This window comes from Pteropus alecto, unplaced genomic scaffold, assembly GCF_000325575.1.
Source record: "Pteropus alecto unplaced genomic scaffold, ASM32557v1 scaffold382, whole genome shotgun sequence".
NCBI lineage: Eukaryota > Metazoa > Chordata > Mammalia > Chiroptera > Pteropodidae > Pteropus > Pteropus alecto.
The window spans coordinates 71455-88017 of NW_006431932.1; the positions used below are offsets into that span (position 1 = coordinate 71455).

Here is a 16563-nt window from a genome sequence, read left to right on the forward strand (position 1 = left end):
TCATGCTTACCGAAATAAGTCAGAAAAAGTTGAGAACCATATGATTTCATTCATATCTGTGATATAACACTGAAAGCAACAAACGAATGAGACAAAACTCATAGACATGTACAACAGTTTAGTGGTTACCAAAGGCAAAGGGTGAGGGGAGGTAGAAAAGGGTAAAGGGGTCAAATATGATGATGAAAGGAAATTTGACTTTGGGCGGTGAACACACAGTGCAATATACATATGACATATTATTGAATTATACACTTGTAATCTATATAATTTTATTAACCAATGTCACCCCAATAAATTTAACTTAAAAAAAGTGAATTATTAAAACAAATTTACCTTTGTTCTTCCAGATTGTCATTTTGCTAGATTCAAGAGTTAGGTCAACATAGCAAATGGGCAGCTGACATGAAATCTGCATATTTATAACTAGAAGATCCAGAGGGCTACCCAGTGTCTTTCTCCAATACAGTGCTGACACATTCAGTTATGTCTTTATAGCCCAATTGTATTTCCCGACCATACAAAAGTTAATGCGTTAAAAACAGAAATAAGTTCCACTTCTACATATTGAATTAAACTTTATTTTAAAAGGTAAAGTTTTATATATCCTTTTAAAAAATAAAAATTCAAAAGTCTTAGAATTAAGCAATAAGTCTTCAACATTATAAAGCTATTTATAACAGTAATTAAAGTACTGGTAACATTTACCCTTATAAAAATGTCACAGAATTCACATCAAAACTTGGATCCTTAATGATTCAAGTGTCTTATTTTACACAATAAGGGTTTGATCAGTTTTAAGGTAAAATTCCTCTGGAGATATGCTGTCCTCAAGGCTTCTATTACCACTGTCCATCAGCTCACACAGTGGGATAGCTGGCTGCCGTGGCAATTCCACAGTGGTTGTTCTGGTCTTTGGCCATTTTTACATAGCCATTCATGCCCCATTCTGGACCCCAGCTGAAAGAAGAGCATGTTTTCCACTTTATACAAAGAATCAAGTACACATTAGATTCATTAATAATAATAGCTAATACTTAACATAGTGCTTACCATGCATCAGGCACTATTCCTAAGTACTATTACATATATTCATAAGTATATTAATTCCCCTGGGTCCTTTACTTATTAAGATAGGAAACTGAAGCAGAACTAAGATTCCAATGTAGCAATGTGTTTCCACAGGCTATCTTATACATCATCTCAATTAAAAAACTTTAGCTATGAAAATTGCTCATGACAACCCCTAAGGCCTCTGAGAGCTGAGAAGCAGAATGCAATGGTAAAGTATCAGCTGATAATAGGAAGGATGCAAAGAAGCCACCGGGCTCTTGGACAATTTTTAGACTTAAATAGTCTGCAGAAGCAAATGTTTCTGCTCACTATCTTGTTGAAATATTGGAGACAGAAAAGGAAACCATTCCTCAAACCTACAGGTGAAAAATCCTTTATCTGAAACTCGAGGCCAGATGTATTTCTGAATTAAGAAAATTTTCAGAATTTTGAAATGCAGTGTTACAAATATATAATAACCCCAACAAGGTTGCTACAGAATCTTATAAACAAACATTAGAACTTCCGTGTTGACTCTATGTGGGAGAAAGACTTTTGGGATTTCAAGATTGAGCTTTAATGGACATGAAACCATATACTGATTCCAAAAGGGTTCCCGTTTCAATTTCAAATATCACATTTGGAGTTTTATACCTGTTCTTGACAATCCAAAATTTATTGCTCTTTGGGTCTCCTCCTTCAGAGCCATAGCCAATCACCAGAACACCATGATCCAGGTCTTTGCTGCTGCAGTCTGGTTCATAATAAATGCCTAGGAGAGTAAAATTCAATGTTGAGGTGAGAAGCTCCCAGTGACAGGTGACAGTAACCCACTCTATCAACCACGGTTAAGAAAGGCATCTCAAAATTCAGTGAAATGTCAAAAACAAATTTCAAATAAGTCATATATTTGCCAACCCCACCCCCAGTAATGCCTGATTAAAAGAATAAAGTTAAACTTAACTCACTATAAATCAATTAAATTTAACTAAATTCAATATATTTTCTATTAAAAAAAGATTTCTAATATGATCTAGTTATCAAGACTGAGGTGATTTAGGCATTGATCTACTAACTGATATTAGCATAATCCTTCTTACTCCTAGAATGCCAACTAAGGAAACAGCCTATTAAAGGTTCTATATGAACCCTTGAGCCATAGGATGCTTTATTGTTCTAATTACAGTAAGAAATTTTTGGAAAAAAGGTCCAACAATTGGAGGATAGGTAAATCAGGTTGTATCTATAAAATTAATGACAGAGCCATTTAAAATTATTTACGAAAAATTTTTCATCATGAGAAAATGCTTTTTAATATAATGTCCAATGGAAACAACGTTATGTTAAATGTATACATTCAAAAGAAGGACTTCATACCAAAAAGTTAATCATGGTGGTATTTTCCAATTTTCCCTGTATGAATTTCTAGAATAAAAAGACAAACACTTACCTTTGTTATAGAACTGGAACGATGAATGGCCTGCATCAATAGCAACAGAGATGGGCCCCACAGTTGCCACTGCCTTCATAAGGGACTTCTCCCGCTGAGGGATGTCCACGAAGCCAGTGTCGTTGGCAGCAGAATATTCAGGCTTGTAGTTACAGGTATCTGATTCCTTTTAAAGGCAAATAGGAAAGAGACTTGATTACTACCATCATCCTCCTGGGGAACATTAGTTCTAGGACTCCAAGACTCAGCAGTTTGCACCTTAATGATTTCTAAGTCAACTTTGTTATACAGCAGCTCAGGAAGCAAAATATTATTGGTTGGTTTGAAACTGAAAAATTAGTAGATTTTTTTCAATGAGACCCCTTAGGTCTACCTGTCCATAAGAAATTTTTCACTATGGAGAAATTTGTATTATATGTAGAATGGTGTACATAGTCTCCATGTTACATAGAAGTAAGAACAGCTATATGTTAACCATCTAACGAGAGAACTGTGCAAAGTTTGATAATTTATAATGACAGTTCTGAGAGTTTGCATCTAAAATATGAATGCAGAATAACGTGTCCATTTTCTCTGAAAAGGTTCAACTTTTAAAAGCACCGGAATAACAAGGAGCTTTGTTTACCTTTGCTAGATAAGGATAGGATTCCTCTGAGTCTAGGCCTCCGTTGTCCTTGATATACTGGAAGGCATTATCCATTAGGCCACCATTGCAGCCCTCATTGCCTTGAGACCGAGAACAGTCCACCAGGTTCTGCTCACTCAGTGAAACAAGTTTGCCAGTTTTCCGGAACATCTGTCCTTCAAGGGAACCAGTTGCACTAAAAGCCCAACAGGAACCACACTGACCCTGAAAGTAAAAAAAGCTATCAGTTTATAAGACAAATACAAAGACTGACAACAGCCCACATACCTGAACACTCTTAAAAGTCAGCAAACTGTATGTTACTCCACAGTTTACCAAAGCCGGTATGCCATTCCTTTTTGGCTTTCCTGAGATAAAGGATCTGAATCTGAATACTCTCATACCTGATTCTTCACAGGAGTTACATAGCCTTTCTGTCTCCAATCCACAGATGGCGGGATCTGAGCAAAGAGAGGTTCTCTGAACACTTTCCCTTTCTTGTGCTTCTGGTTTTGAAAGCCATTCATTATCTGCCTGAATTCTTCATTGGTCTATAAATAAAAGTAAAAACAAAAAATTGTTGAAAAAGCAAGAGGTAATTTTGCTAGAGTATTGAGGAGAGGAAGCATAAAAAGTTAAGCAACCCACTCCACACTCACCATGTCACCAAAGGCATTCATTGCCATTGTGAAGCCATGTTTCCTTTGGCTGTATTCCCGATTGTGCAGTTCAATCATTTTCATATTCTTCTCCCACACTGCTCTCCTCCATCCTTCTTCATTCTAGAGGCAAACATATAACCTATCTTCTTTATTTCTACTTAAAACCCAGCCCATCCTTACCAAGAGAGGAAGAAAAACCAGGGATGGCTTTATATTTCTGGGAGCTGTTCTCCAAGTTCCAGCACAGGGATATACACCTATATTGTGCTCAGTAAAGACTGCCATTAAGTTATTGCCTTGGTAAAAGCTGACCTCTAGAAGCTACTCTCTGCTATGAACTTCCAACAGCCTTCTCTAAAGGGTCCCTCTGTACAGTTTCAGATGTTACCAACCACGCCATATAGTCTTCTGTGTGTTGCCTTCCACTGATACCACTGTGCATCCAAACTTTGATCAAGTTTTGGAATAGCTGAGACTATTCCCAAGCAAAGGGTAGCCAGGAAGAGTGAGGGATTCATGTTTCAAAAACCTAGAAAGGGAAAAAAATGAGTATTCGATTAGACCAATCCTTCTAAAAGCCATTCGACTTTCTCCTGAGACATTATAGTCACTATGGTGGAGTAAAAACGTTTAATTTATCCTTGCAAGTATTTACACAAGGACTAGGAGGAAGGCTAAGGATGTGGGTGGAGTAAAACAGGCCGAGGACTTATCAAATAGTGGAAGTATAGAATTTAGCCATCAAAATGAAAAACAGGCTGACAAGTGCTATAGGAACTGAAACAGACTTCACTGTAATAGTGCAATGATAATTTAGGTTTTGATAAGGGTCTCAGGGTACTTTATGGGTCAGAATCTTAAAGCAACTAGGAAACTGTTGGTCCGGTTATTTACTCAAGGTACCAAAGTGAGCTGGTAAATCTTATTTAGCAAGATGCCTGATCCCAAGTAGGGACAGGGATTCCCAGCATTACACCTTTCTTCTTGACTACTGTACGGCAGGAGGTGAGATATGCCTTCAAACCTCTGTTTCTTGAATTTGAAACCTTTTTGAAAGGCCTTCCCAGAAGATGGGTAGGAGTGCGCCCAGCACTCTGCTACCCCCACACCTCGCCTCTGCCCTCCAACACTCCCAGTCCCTCCTCCCCCAAACCCGCGACGCGATCACGTGGCATGAAGTTGCCCCGAGACCTCCGTTCCCGCGCCTGCACAGGGTCGTGACCTCCCAGGGCTCAGGATACAAGCCAGGGCTAGGTGTCCCCGACGCTATTAGGCAGGGCCGGGACGCGGGAATGTCGCTCCGCCCCTCGCACACGCCCGCCGCTCCCAGAGGTTGTTGACGCAGCGTTGGGAGCCGGCCCCGCAGCCCCGCGGGCAGGGGTCACGCTGCCTGACTGGTGTCCGCCACCGCCCTGCGGCTGACCAACTCCTGCACAACCTCGAACCCCGGTGGTCTCAGCGCCGCCCAGGGTTCCCCGAATTTCCATTCCACCATTCCCCACCTCAAGGATGGCAGGGCTCGCGGCAACGCCGATCCAGCCTCACCAGCTCCGGGCAGACTCTCTCGTTCCTGGGGGTCTCGCGCACCCCTCGCCCATGTGCCTGAATGGCTGCCCCCGCCTCCAGTCCCTGTCCTTGACGCGCCTTGGCCGTAGACCACAGTACTGACCTGTGGCAGCTACAGCTGCGCATACGCACGTAACTCCTCTAAGATCGCCGAGACTGGCGGTTCTGGCCCAGTTGCCCCTGACTCAGCCTTTAAGGCCCTGGGTTTCGGCCGCCCCTCCCCCACCGCCTGTCCGCGCCGCGATTGGCTGAGCCGGCCTGGGGCGGGGTCTGCGGGCTCTGGGACTCCCGGCGCTTGACCCGGGTCGGTCCCAACTTGTCCTGGGATAAGTCCTATCTGTGTCAGTGGACTGGAAAGAGGCGAGCTGGCTCTCATAGACAAGTTCCGCATGACTTAATTTCCCCAAATTCTTGGTCTTGGTGGTAGTTCATGAAAAGATTACAAGGAGCCCCAAGTGGATTTTCAGTAACCCTGCATGCCCTTTGTTTTTGGTAAAAATCTCAGGAGGGCTGAGAACAGTATAATCTAGTCTGGTGGTTCCTGTTTATTCCACAGCAAAGGTGGAAGAAGGCAGAGCCCACAGTCAGACGTGTGCTCACTGTTTCGGGATGGGTTCAGCTAAGTTTTGGAGGAATCTAGAGTGGAATGGCAATGTCCAAAACACGGGGCATGATGGTCATAGCCCTCCCAAATCCTTGGAAGGAAGGGGGCCGAACCAGGTGGGTCTTCAGAGGAGTGGCATTTGTGATGCACCTTTACTGTCTTCTCCAGTCAGGGAGTCTTTCCTCTGAAGCAAGAGTTATTTACAGAGGAATTTGCCTTAATAAAAAGGAGAAAAGCAATTGAAAAGGGCGGAAACTGCTTTTACTTCCCTAGTCAGTGCTTCTCTTTGGTTTAAGAAATGTACTTTAATAACATTTAGTGTCAGGGTTTAGGTTACGCAGTTTGAAGAAATGTTTTAGATGGAAAAATATGTATATATATAAAAATTTAAGAAAATTCAGAAACGTCTTAAAAAGTTTCTTTTAAGAATTATGTAAGAAACACTTATCGTAGAAAATATATTTTAGAAAATAAACATCCCTCGTCCCCTCCCCCATAACTCTTTTGTAGGTATATCTTTATATATTTTTTTTCACAAAAATGGAGTCACAGCGCATGCCGATTGGTAAACTCTTAGTTAAAATTAAATTGAGAGACTTCATAGACGTACAGACAAATATTTTAAAAAATTAATTTATTAAAAATTTCACTTTATGTCTTTTGAAGTAGCATCCCTTTCGTACGAACACTACCAGGAGCCAGAAGTTCTCAAGTGGTTAGAAAGTATATTGTATTGCATATGGCTGGAGTTTTTTCTTTTTTAAAAAAAAAAATAATTATGGCAGTCAACACAAGTGGAAATAAATGAATACCACCCACATGAAAACAACTTGCTATATCAAGGAAGACAATTCAGACGGCCTGGGTGAGGAAAAGCTTTAAAATGAAAAAAACAAAGAAGCTTCCCTAATCCCTGATTAGAGGTCATTGTCATGGGGAAGCTGGAGGAGAAACAACTAGAAATGGAATATGTTATGTGATTGGTTTGGGGAGAATGTTTGGATATCTTTGGTTTGTCTTGGGTTGGAAGTGGAGGCAGAAATAAGTTGGCAGCCATTCAGCAAGTCCTGACAATTCTGAGGTGGATGCTACAGAGATTTATTTTATAGGTTGGAATTCTATTGTCATATAAAATCTAGCCACTGTCCTTTTGTTTACTTAGTCTATCACAAGAAATCTAAGTTATTTTAACACGTAGGTTTTACAGTTGTCCTTGGGTCATAGCCCCATAAGATTGCACAGTGTGGAAAAACCTGCTACTGCATGACAGCCTGCACCTTAGGCAATAGCCTGACAAGGAGGCTGGGTGGCAGGTGCTGCTCTGAAGAACAGCATCCCATCTGTTTCTTGAAATGTGATACAGACACAATGAAAGAAAAAATGGACTTTATTGCAAATATACTCAAAACCTAAATTAAATCAAGAAATACCTAAATTCAGGAGAAATACAGGAGAAAGCCATTTAAGCAAAGAGTGGAAGATATTGCTCTAACTTATGACATCGATTTATAAATAATATGTTAAATAATGCATTACAGAAATGTGTTATTACTAACATTGTATTCTTCTATTTATATTTCTTTACAAAATAACTTTGATCAGTGCTAATTATTAAAATGTTCACATTTTAGTCAAGTGACCAATCCTTAGCTCTGCCTTTGATAAAATGCAGTTGGCAGATTTCCCAATTCCTATTTAATATACAGTCTCTGTGAAAGTATATTCTTTTGTATGTCTGTCTAGATTTCTTTTGCTCACTAGTAAAACAGGATATAATTCTTTATCCCATCTCTAGAAGTTTTTAACCATATGGGAATGAACAAATCTAGTATGGTGGTATTCAGGACACTGAGGCCATTTGACACCTTTCCCCAATATAACATCTCCTTCGATTTGTTGAAATTCCCTAAACCAAGACTTAACTCTTAAAAAATATTATCCAGAAAACTGTCCACTAGTTAAAAGGTTTATTATGTTTTACAATTTTATGAAAAAGAGCCTGTTTATGATTAGATGTTATTATGAAGCCACTTATAAAATAACTTGTTTTTCTGAGTAGTGTAATCTTGCTTTTCCTACAGGGTTAAACATTAAGCCAATTTATTAATTAAATCAACCATCAAGAATTAATTAAACTCTTACTTTGTGTTCATTGTCTTCTCCTAATGTAGTTTGTACATTTACTTAGCTACATTCTACAGTAACTTTACTAACAGCATTTCTGAAGCTCAGCCTTCCTATTTTAAAATCTGAGATTAACTACAGTAATCTTGAGTTTACAGCATATGAGCACAGCTATGGCCAATATATTTAAATGAGATTATGGCAAAGCACCTTTGTGCAGTATGATAAAGAAAGAGCTGACTCCTAAGACCATAATCCGCTAACTCTCCTTTGGATACCAGAGGCTTTTTTCCTCGAATCTAAAAGAAATCTTTTCATGAATCAAGGTGTATTAGTTTCCTAGGCTGCTGTAACAAATTCCCACAAACTTGATGGCTTAAAACAACAGGAACTTATTCTCTTACAGTTATGGAGATTGGAAGTCCAAAATCAGCATTACATGGGCTGAAAACCAGGAGTTGGTAAGGCTGGTCTCCCTCAACAGGCTCTAAAGGAGAACCTGTTTCTCTCCTCTTCAGCTTTTGGTGGCTTTAGGCACTTCTTGATTTATGGCTACACCATCTCAATCTCTATGTCTGTGGTCACATTGCCTTCTCCTCTTCTGTTTGTGTGGAATTTCCCACCACCTGCTTATAGGAACACTTATGAGTGCATTTAAGGCCCATCCAGATAATCGAGGGTAATCTCTACATCTCAAGATCCTTAATTTAATTACATTTGCAAAAACTTTGCCATATAAGTTAACATTTACATGTTCCAAGAATTAAGACCCTATATCTTTGGGGACCATTATTTAGACTACTGCATATGGCATAAGTAAAAATCAGTTTCTTAAAGGAACACTCATACACTGCTAGTAGGACTGCAAATTGGTACAGCCACTATGGAAAACAGTATGGAGGTTCCTCAAAAAACTAAGAATTGATCTATCATATGATCCAGCAATCCCTCTACTGTGTACTTACCACAAAGACTTGAAAACCCACATCTGAAAAGATATTTGCATACAGATGTTCATATTAGCATTATTCACAATAGGCAGGACATGGAAGCAACTGAAGTGTCCTATGATAGATGATTGAATAAAGAAGCTGTGGTACATATAATCAATGAAATATTACTCAGCTATAAGAAGAGATGAAATACTGCCATTTGCGACAACCTGGATGGACCTTGAGATAATCATGCTAAGCAAAATAAGCCAGACAGAAAATGTTGAAGATCACATAATATCACTTATATGTGGGATATAAACCTAAAGGCAACAAAGGAACAGGACAAACAAACAAACAGAGACTCATGGACATGGACTATAGACTAGTGGTTACCAGAGAGTAAGGGGTGGATGGGGTAAAGGGGATCAAATATGTGGTGACAGAAAGAAATGTAACTATGGGAGGTGAAGGCACAGTGTAAATATATATATGCCTTACTGTTAAAGCTGAAACTTACTGGCTTTCGTTAACCAATGTCACCATAAAAAAAAATAAATTAATTAAAAAAAATCAGTTTCTTGACAAGGCTGGTCAAAAATTTGGGTTTAACATATCTTTAGGCTGGCTTGACTAGGATAATTGGGTCCTAAATTCTATGTAATCTTCCTAAACTAACTTCTTCGCTCATGTGCCTGATTACAGCCAACATTTCATGCCTTGACTCTCCAGTTAGTGCAATATTTGACCCAGTTTTTTAAGTTTCAAGACTCCTATACAGCATTTTTATTACCCCCTCCCCCCTTACTCTTTCCACAACCACCTATCCCATAATATCTGCATATAAAAGCATTGCTTACCCATTTCCAAGACATTTCTGGTTTAGGCTTTGAGCATCTCCCTATTGTAATCATCCCCATTAATAAAGTCTTTCCTTACTAATATAAATTCTTACATTTTTTTTCCTTCTTTATACTTCATATCATTATTGTAACTGGTCAAGAAAGAGAAGACTTTTGTGCTGTTTAGAGAGTCAGCTTGCATATATATGAGCCATAGAAAGCCTACAGGAAAGGCATCTCATTCCGTGTGTATCTGGTACTACTGGAAATTAAAGTGTTATTAGAAAGGATTCCTGTCATGATGATGATGATACTAATAGCTAAATCACACTTAGAAGCCAGGCACTGTTCTGAGCATGTCATACATGATCCTTCATGGACTTTTTGCAGCAATCCTACGACGGTGGTTCTCAGACTTGATTGTGCCTCAGAATCACCTGGAGGGCTTCTGAAACCAGATTGCTGACTCCCATTCCCTGAGTTTCTGTTTCAGTGGGTCTGGGATGGGGTTCTTCAACTGGGTTTTCTAATAAGTTCTTTTCAAAGTTGTTGCTATTGGGGGACCCACTTTGAGAACCACCGCTATAGGAGATGGGTGCTACTGGATGCTCATTTTACAAATGAGGATGGCCACAATGGTGAGGTGTACAAAATCAAAGGGAGTGCCAGGTTCCTCTCTCCAGTGAAGAAGTAACTTAAATGTGCTTTAGGCCAGTAGGACTTAGAAAAGTAAGCTGAATTTTGGGGACTTTGCCCTTGTCCCTTGCCTCCAGCCCTCATCACTTACTTGGCAAACTGAACTCTGGGTGCCAGAGGGCAGCAGGAGAAGTAAAATATGAGCACTGAGGTCATTGTGAGATACTGTACCACAGCTCCCCAGGGCCAGGCTCTCACTTTGGCACCTGCTTACCTGGTGTCATGCTGAAAGGAGGAAAAGACAGGTGAGCCACACAGAAGGCATGCAGCTGCCTCCTCTGGGCTGGGCTTCCGTATCTTCCCACCCCACCAGCTTCCAGGAGGGTGTTTTGCCCTGTGCTTCCTGCGTGTTTCCTTGCTTGCTCATTTCTTGGAGGCAAAAGCTTTGCACCTTACCTATGATCAATTCATTGACAGATATTTAAGCCTACCTCTGATAACAATGGTTTTGAGAAGCTCAGTTATTACAAAAGTAAGGTTTATTCATTCACCAATTCTAAAGACACACATAAAATATTCTTTAAAAAAATTTGAGACCTCAAAAAGCAAATAGAACCATATAATCAAGCATTCTTGATTTCTATATAATCCCCTCAAAAGCCAAAAATCAGGGAAACTTTTTCAATAGAAGCTTTGACAATTTCGCTGAGTCACTGACTTCATTCTAATGGTTTGTGATTTTTTTTTCTTATGTCCTCTGTGTCCCCTCAATACCAGTGGTTGCTGCCTTTCTATGTTGGTTTCATTGTCCTCAAAGCGGACATGTAACTGTGGTCAAGTACATCTAAACTTTATCAAATCCATAGGATCCATTGAAGAACCCAGCTTCCACTTTAGAGAACTAACTCTCTCTTTGAATAAGGAGTCTGATCTTTCTTTGGGATCACTGCTAACACCTATGCCAGATGCATAGATGTAAGAGTTCAGTATAGAACACAGATTTGGTCCAAGAATGCAACAACATTTCTGTTAAATAATTTTATTATTAACAGTGTCCTGTGCCCAGATGTCAGTCTTCCATTCCAGGAGGAGAAATCAGGCAGATGGCAGAGTGCCCAGGTGCCCCCAGTCTGATAACCCGACTGCATGTTGAATTAGAAAGGCTTGGAATCTGATTATCCTGACTGTTTCCTTGCTCAGCATCCCAGGTTTACTGTCCAGGGAGCAAGGATCACACACGGTTACCATTCCCAGTCTAATTAGCATTTATATTATGGATATGAAATGTGTGTCTTCTAAATCCACCCACCCGTCTGCACAGCACTCTACCCCTCATACACTTTTCAGTTTCTAAATTTCCATGGTCTCTGTGTAAAAAGTAACTGACATGCAATGCTCAGTGATAGTGTCCAGTGATGGTTGCATGACTGTGTAGAAAGTGAGTGGGATTTGATTGAGAACATTTGGGAAGTGGTAAAAAAAGTATCCCCCGCCCCCCCTCACTGAATTTGAAGAGGGAAATGAGACTAATGATAATTTGAATGATACAAGAAATGTCTTTTACTGTCATTAAGAGGACAAGTAAAACTAAATCATATATCTTGTTTTCCTAATGAAAGCATCTTGAGAACAGAGACTTAAAAAACTTTTATTTATTGTGTTGAGGTTCCCAGTGTGTGATAGACACACAGTAAATATCATTGCAGAATGACAGTTATTAGGCTAAGAGAGAAATTGTTGCCAGTCTGGCTCCAACTCTCTGGGGCCCCTTGGCCTCAGCTCAGTGGGTTTCAGGTGGATTTGGGGGAACTTCTCCTGTTTCCAGGACACAGAAATCCTAGTCCCCCTTCACTGTCCTTGAAAATATTAGAAATTCCACAGTGTAGAATTATCTTGTTCCTTAGAGAGTATTTAAATCAGGAACTAGCCAGCAAAGGTCCCTAAGGTCTTACCACTTCATCTTCAGGGTCCTGGTGGAGTCTAAAACTCTGATGGAGTCCACCATCAGAGTGGTGCAAGAGGGCCCTGTGGAATCTTGGGATAATAAGCCAAGTAGCTATTATTGCATGCCTGATCCCAGAAAGTGAGACTCTCTCTTGCTGCCCTTCTTCTAAGAGAACCCTGGAAGGACGTTGAGAAAATAGAGAACTAGTTTGAGGTGTGTGAGAGAAATGCTAAAAATGAACATGGAGGTACAATTCATCTTAATCAGGTTTTTAATCTGGTAATTTCCAAGAATACTAGAAAATATAGTCATTTGGCATAATGTTGCATTACCTCTTGTGATACATATTAAAGATCTAGACATTGCACCTGGCAGGCAACCACACCTTTCTGTAAGCATAATGGGGAGTTATCCTTTGAAAGTGAATTATTTGATAATTTTGCTAAATTTATGAAAGAGTAGAGATCTGGGGATTTGTCCGAACTTTTCTGTTTTATCTTTTGGTTTTTCTTTTGGATTTGAAAAGCAATGAAAAACCATTTATGCTTTCTCTTCTTCCTGTTTATTTTATTATTTTGATTGAGGTGGAAAAGAGAGTTGATGAATAAGAATGTTTTGCTGGAAATACTAAACTTTGATAGCCAAAATTATAGAATATCCCAAAACTTCTATTTAAAAATCTTTCAACACTATAGCCTCGTTTGCATTAAAACAGTCAGTGGAAAAATGACAAACCAATAAAAGCACAGTTTTCAGTACCTCTTGACCCAATTTTCTACCAAATTTCACTGGCTTTGGAATATAGACAATTTCAGTTTCATCTTTAATAGGCATAAACTTTGTGCAAATGACTTACTCTAAGTCTTGGTTTCATCCACTTATACCCTTAAAAGGTTTAGTAAAAATTAAATGAGATAACATGAGTATTGATATAAGCAGCCATTTATAGAATTTCTCCCTCAAAAATGAACATGTCCTTAAGAATTGTCATTCAATCGAAAGTCATACTAACATTTTAGCAAAAACTGTTGCCATTGAGATATTGGCTATTGATCGTATTTATTGATTTACCATTTATCTAGAATTCTACTGTAAGGCATTAGAGAAGTTTTTTAACTTGATTCAGAATAAACAGCCCTCAGTAACCATAAACCATAAAAACTGACATCCTTCCCTTTCAGGATGGTTCTCTGCCAGATTTCTTCCACTGTTTCACCTATCGTTCTAAGAAGCTGTCCTCTCCAGGGATTCATTTAGACCTATGAATGGGCTTGAAAGCCTCTAAGAAGAGTGATGGAATTGTACAATATGCTTCCAATTCCATTTGAGGAAAAGCGATGGGTGAGAGACAAAGGGTTTTGAGGAATTTTAGCCTAATTCACACACTCCTGGCTTAGAGTGCCAGGCCTGAGTCCAGAGTGACACGAATGACTGGGTCTTGCCCTTCCCACCAGCCCTTTAGCCAGATCCGTGGAACTGCGTTTGGTCCATTTTTTTCCTTTGCACATAATCTCCACTCTGTTCCTCCTGGGGAAACTGTAAAGTATTGGAATAGGAAGGGCAAGGGACATGATAGCACAATGGCCTGATTCAGGAAATGATGTTTTGCCATTCATTCATTCTATAAATCCCTTTTCTGGCAGGCCCTTTCCTCAGGAATCATTGATGAACTAATACTGATACATACCCTGTGCTGGAGAAGCTTACTTACATCCAATGGAACAGTTGGAATGAATCAAATATTCCCTTTGGATGGTATATAGACTTGTGCTTCTTTTCTTCCCCATTGACCTAACAATCTTGGCAGTTTCTCATTCTGTGGATCTCTAAAAGGTTTCCATACAGCCATCCTATCATCCTAGAGGGGGCCTCAGAAAGTATGTAGACTCCTTTTCTTCAGATTTCATAAGGAAAAAGTAGTCTTGAATGACATTAAATAAAAGACATTTTGATCAAGGCTGCCTAGTGCCCTTCATCATGGACCAAACATGCCTAATTGATTCAGGTGTTTCTGCCTGCCTGGATGACCTGGTATGTGGTCTCAACCTTCAAGCAGTCTACTATTGACCCTCGGGCTGCCCATGATGAATCCCTTTGGTGATCTCACTATTAATCTGTGCAGGTCCTGCTATGTTAACAGAGAAAACAAGGGGTGATATTCTGATTAGAGAGGCCAGGTAGCAACAGAATGGAGCAGCCTTTGAAGTTTAACCCAACGCTGTCAGCACTTTAGAGTTCTTTCTCAGGGAGCAAAATGTTTATTTTAACAGAATGAGTACAGAACCCATCCCCTGCCTACCGTGGAAGATATTAGCAAAATGTCTAGGATTGTAAATGGTATCAAGTAATATAAACTCTTTTATTTTGGGTCAAATACTATACTATGGACATCTTTCATTGTCAATATACATAGCATTTCATTGTTTGACGTGTAAATGAAGAGGGGCTTATGTAGTAAAGCTGACAAGCTCAGTAAAAGTTGTCTCCCAGGCTGATCTGATCATAAATTCCTATCTGGACAGGTTGTGGTGGGTGGTCATGCCCCAGGTCTGTAATTTTCTTAGTAAAAGTTTTATTTCTGTCTTAAGTAAGCCCTGTCCATTGTTTTTGTACATCTAGGTTAACACACCTTTGAAATGCCAGAAATAAGTCTCTTTTTCAGACCCCTCGGATGCATAATCACCTTCAAGAGAGCACATGATCTTGTTACCTGTATACCATCCTGTACCCACCTATGCAAATGAAGTACGTATCTTTTCATTTTACTTTTTACCCAATCATAGGGATTTCCATGCCTTGCTTTCTCCTGCCTACTTAATCTACTACCAATGGATTTCATGTAATCTTCTTTATGTTCCCTCCTTTGATTCCAAATACATAAAAAGAAATGTAAAATTTCTATTCTCTGGAGTATTATCTCAGTCTGTTGAGATCTTGCTTCTGAGCATGTCCTCAGTTTGGCTCAAATAAACTCTTATAAAATTTCCTATGGGTTTGGTCATTCTTATGTTGACAGACCATATCATTTAACACTCTCCTTTTCTCTTATCGATGGACATTTAAATATTTTTTGTTTTCCATTTGCAAATAATACTGCAATGGATATCTTTATAGATGTGTACAAATATCATAAAACTGACTCCTGGAAATGGAACTACTTGCTGAAAAAATTTATTCCAGTGTGTACTCTCACATATTGTAAATGAGAATGTGCATTTCCTCACAGCTTGTAAATCAGCTCATTTTATAAGCAAAAAGTGATCTAATTGCTGTTTTCCAACATTAAGAACCCAACGTGCCATAGACTTTACATATAGTTGGAATTAATTTAATTTACTCCTTGCAAAAACCGTGAGGTAAGAACTGCTAGCTATTTTACAATCGAAAAGCAAAATACGAGCTAGCTGTGCGCCCTTAGGCAAGTAATTTAAGCAATCTCGTACTTCCAGTCTTCTAGTAGAAAACAGAAGTGGTAATTCAATCCTTATCTACTACATGGCTGTGATGATCAGTTTTATGTGCCAGTTTAGGTCGGCTGTAGTCCGTGTAGTTATTTAATAAAACAGTAATCTAGATGTTGTCATGCAGATATTTCATAGATGTGATAAAAATCCATATCAGTTGACTTTAAGTAAGGGAGATTATTTCATATAATCTGGGTGAGTCTGATTTAATCAGATGAAACATCTTAAGAATAGAGCTGAAATTTCCCTGAGGTAGAAGATATCCCACCTGTGGATTTAGTTGTGCCTGAGTGTTTCAACATGTTTTTCCTGATGGCCAACCCCACAATTGCATAAACTAATTTCTTTCAATAAATCTCCTGCTGGTTTTGCCTCTCTGGTTGAACACAATGGAGATGTGTTAGAAATAAAAGTACTGAACATCTGCAAGGTGTTTTATGGTGCCTGTAAATTGTGTGATGGATATGATACATTTACAGTTTAAATATGCTGTGGAGGATGGCAGCATAGGAAGAAGATTGAAAAGACTGGGCGCCAGGATGTGGTTTAGCCACCAGCAGGCTTTATAATTTTGAATAAGTTATGTAATCTCTCTTTGGGCCTTCATTTCCTCACTTATAAAATATACAAGGAAGGAGTTTCACCAGATGGACTGTAAAT

At 39.2% G+C, this 16563-nt stretch overlaps 1 protein-coding gene across 2 annotated transcripts; it reads right to left on the bottom strand.

The window, feature by feature from the left end:
• Positions 1-561: 561 nt before the first annotated feature.
• On the bottom strand, positions 562-5568 carry LOC102893228 (cathepsin L1). Of its 2 annotated transcripts, none has more exons than XM_006906886.3 (8): positions 5460-5568; positions 4183-4319; positions 3788-3910; positions 3533-3679; positions 3129-3353; positions 2504-2669; positions 1708-1825; positions 562-960 (listed from the first exon to the last, which is right to left on the bottom strand). In XM_006906886.3, the coding sequence occupies exons 2-8, from the start codon at positions 4306-4308 to the stop codon at positions 861-863; spliced, it is 1005 nt and encodes a 334-aa protein (XP_006906948.1). In that variant the 5' UTR covers positions 4309-4319; positions 5460-5568; the 3' UTR covers positions 562-860. The 2 variants fall into 2 exon arrangements, with proteins under 2 accessions (XP_006906948.1, XP_006906949.1); XM_006906887.3 differs by lacking the exon at positions 5460-5568 and adding an exon at positions 5293-5452 and having other exon boundaries at positions 748-960.
• Between the last annotated feature and the right edge of the window lie 10995 nt (positions 5569-16563).

Bases quoted from the DNA above. Each gene is read 5' to 3' on its own strand.
- LOC102893228 (XM_006906886.3), bottom strand. From the start codon at position 4,308: ATGAATCCCTCACTCTTCCTGGCTACCCTTTGCTTGGGAATAGTCTCA. The intron at 2,670-3,128 runs GTAAACAAAGCT...TGCCTTTAAAAG, and splicing joins CCTATCCTTATCTAGCAAAG to GAATCAGATACCTGTAACTA. The intron at 961-1,707 runs GTATAAAACTCC...CTCTTCTTTCAG, and splicing joins TTTTGGATTGTCAAGAACAG to CTGGGGTCCAGAATGGGGCA.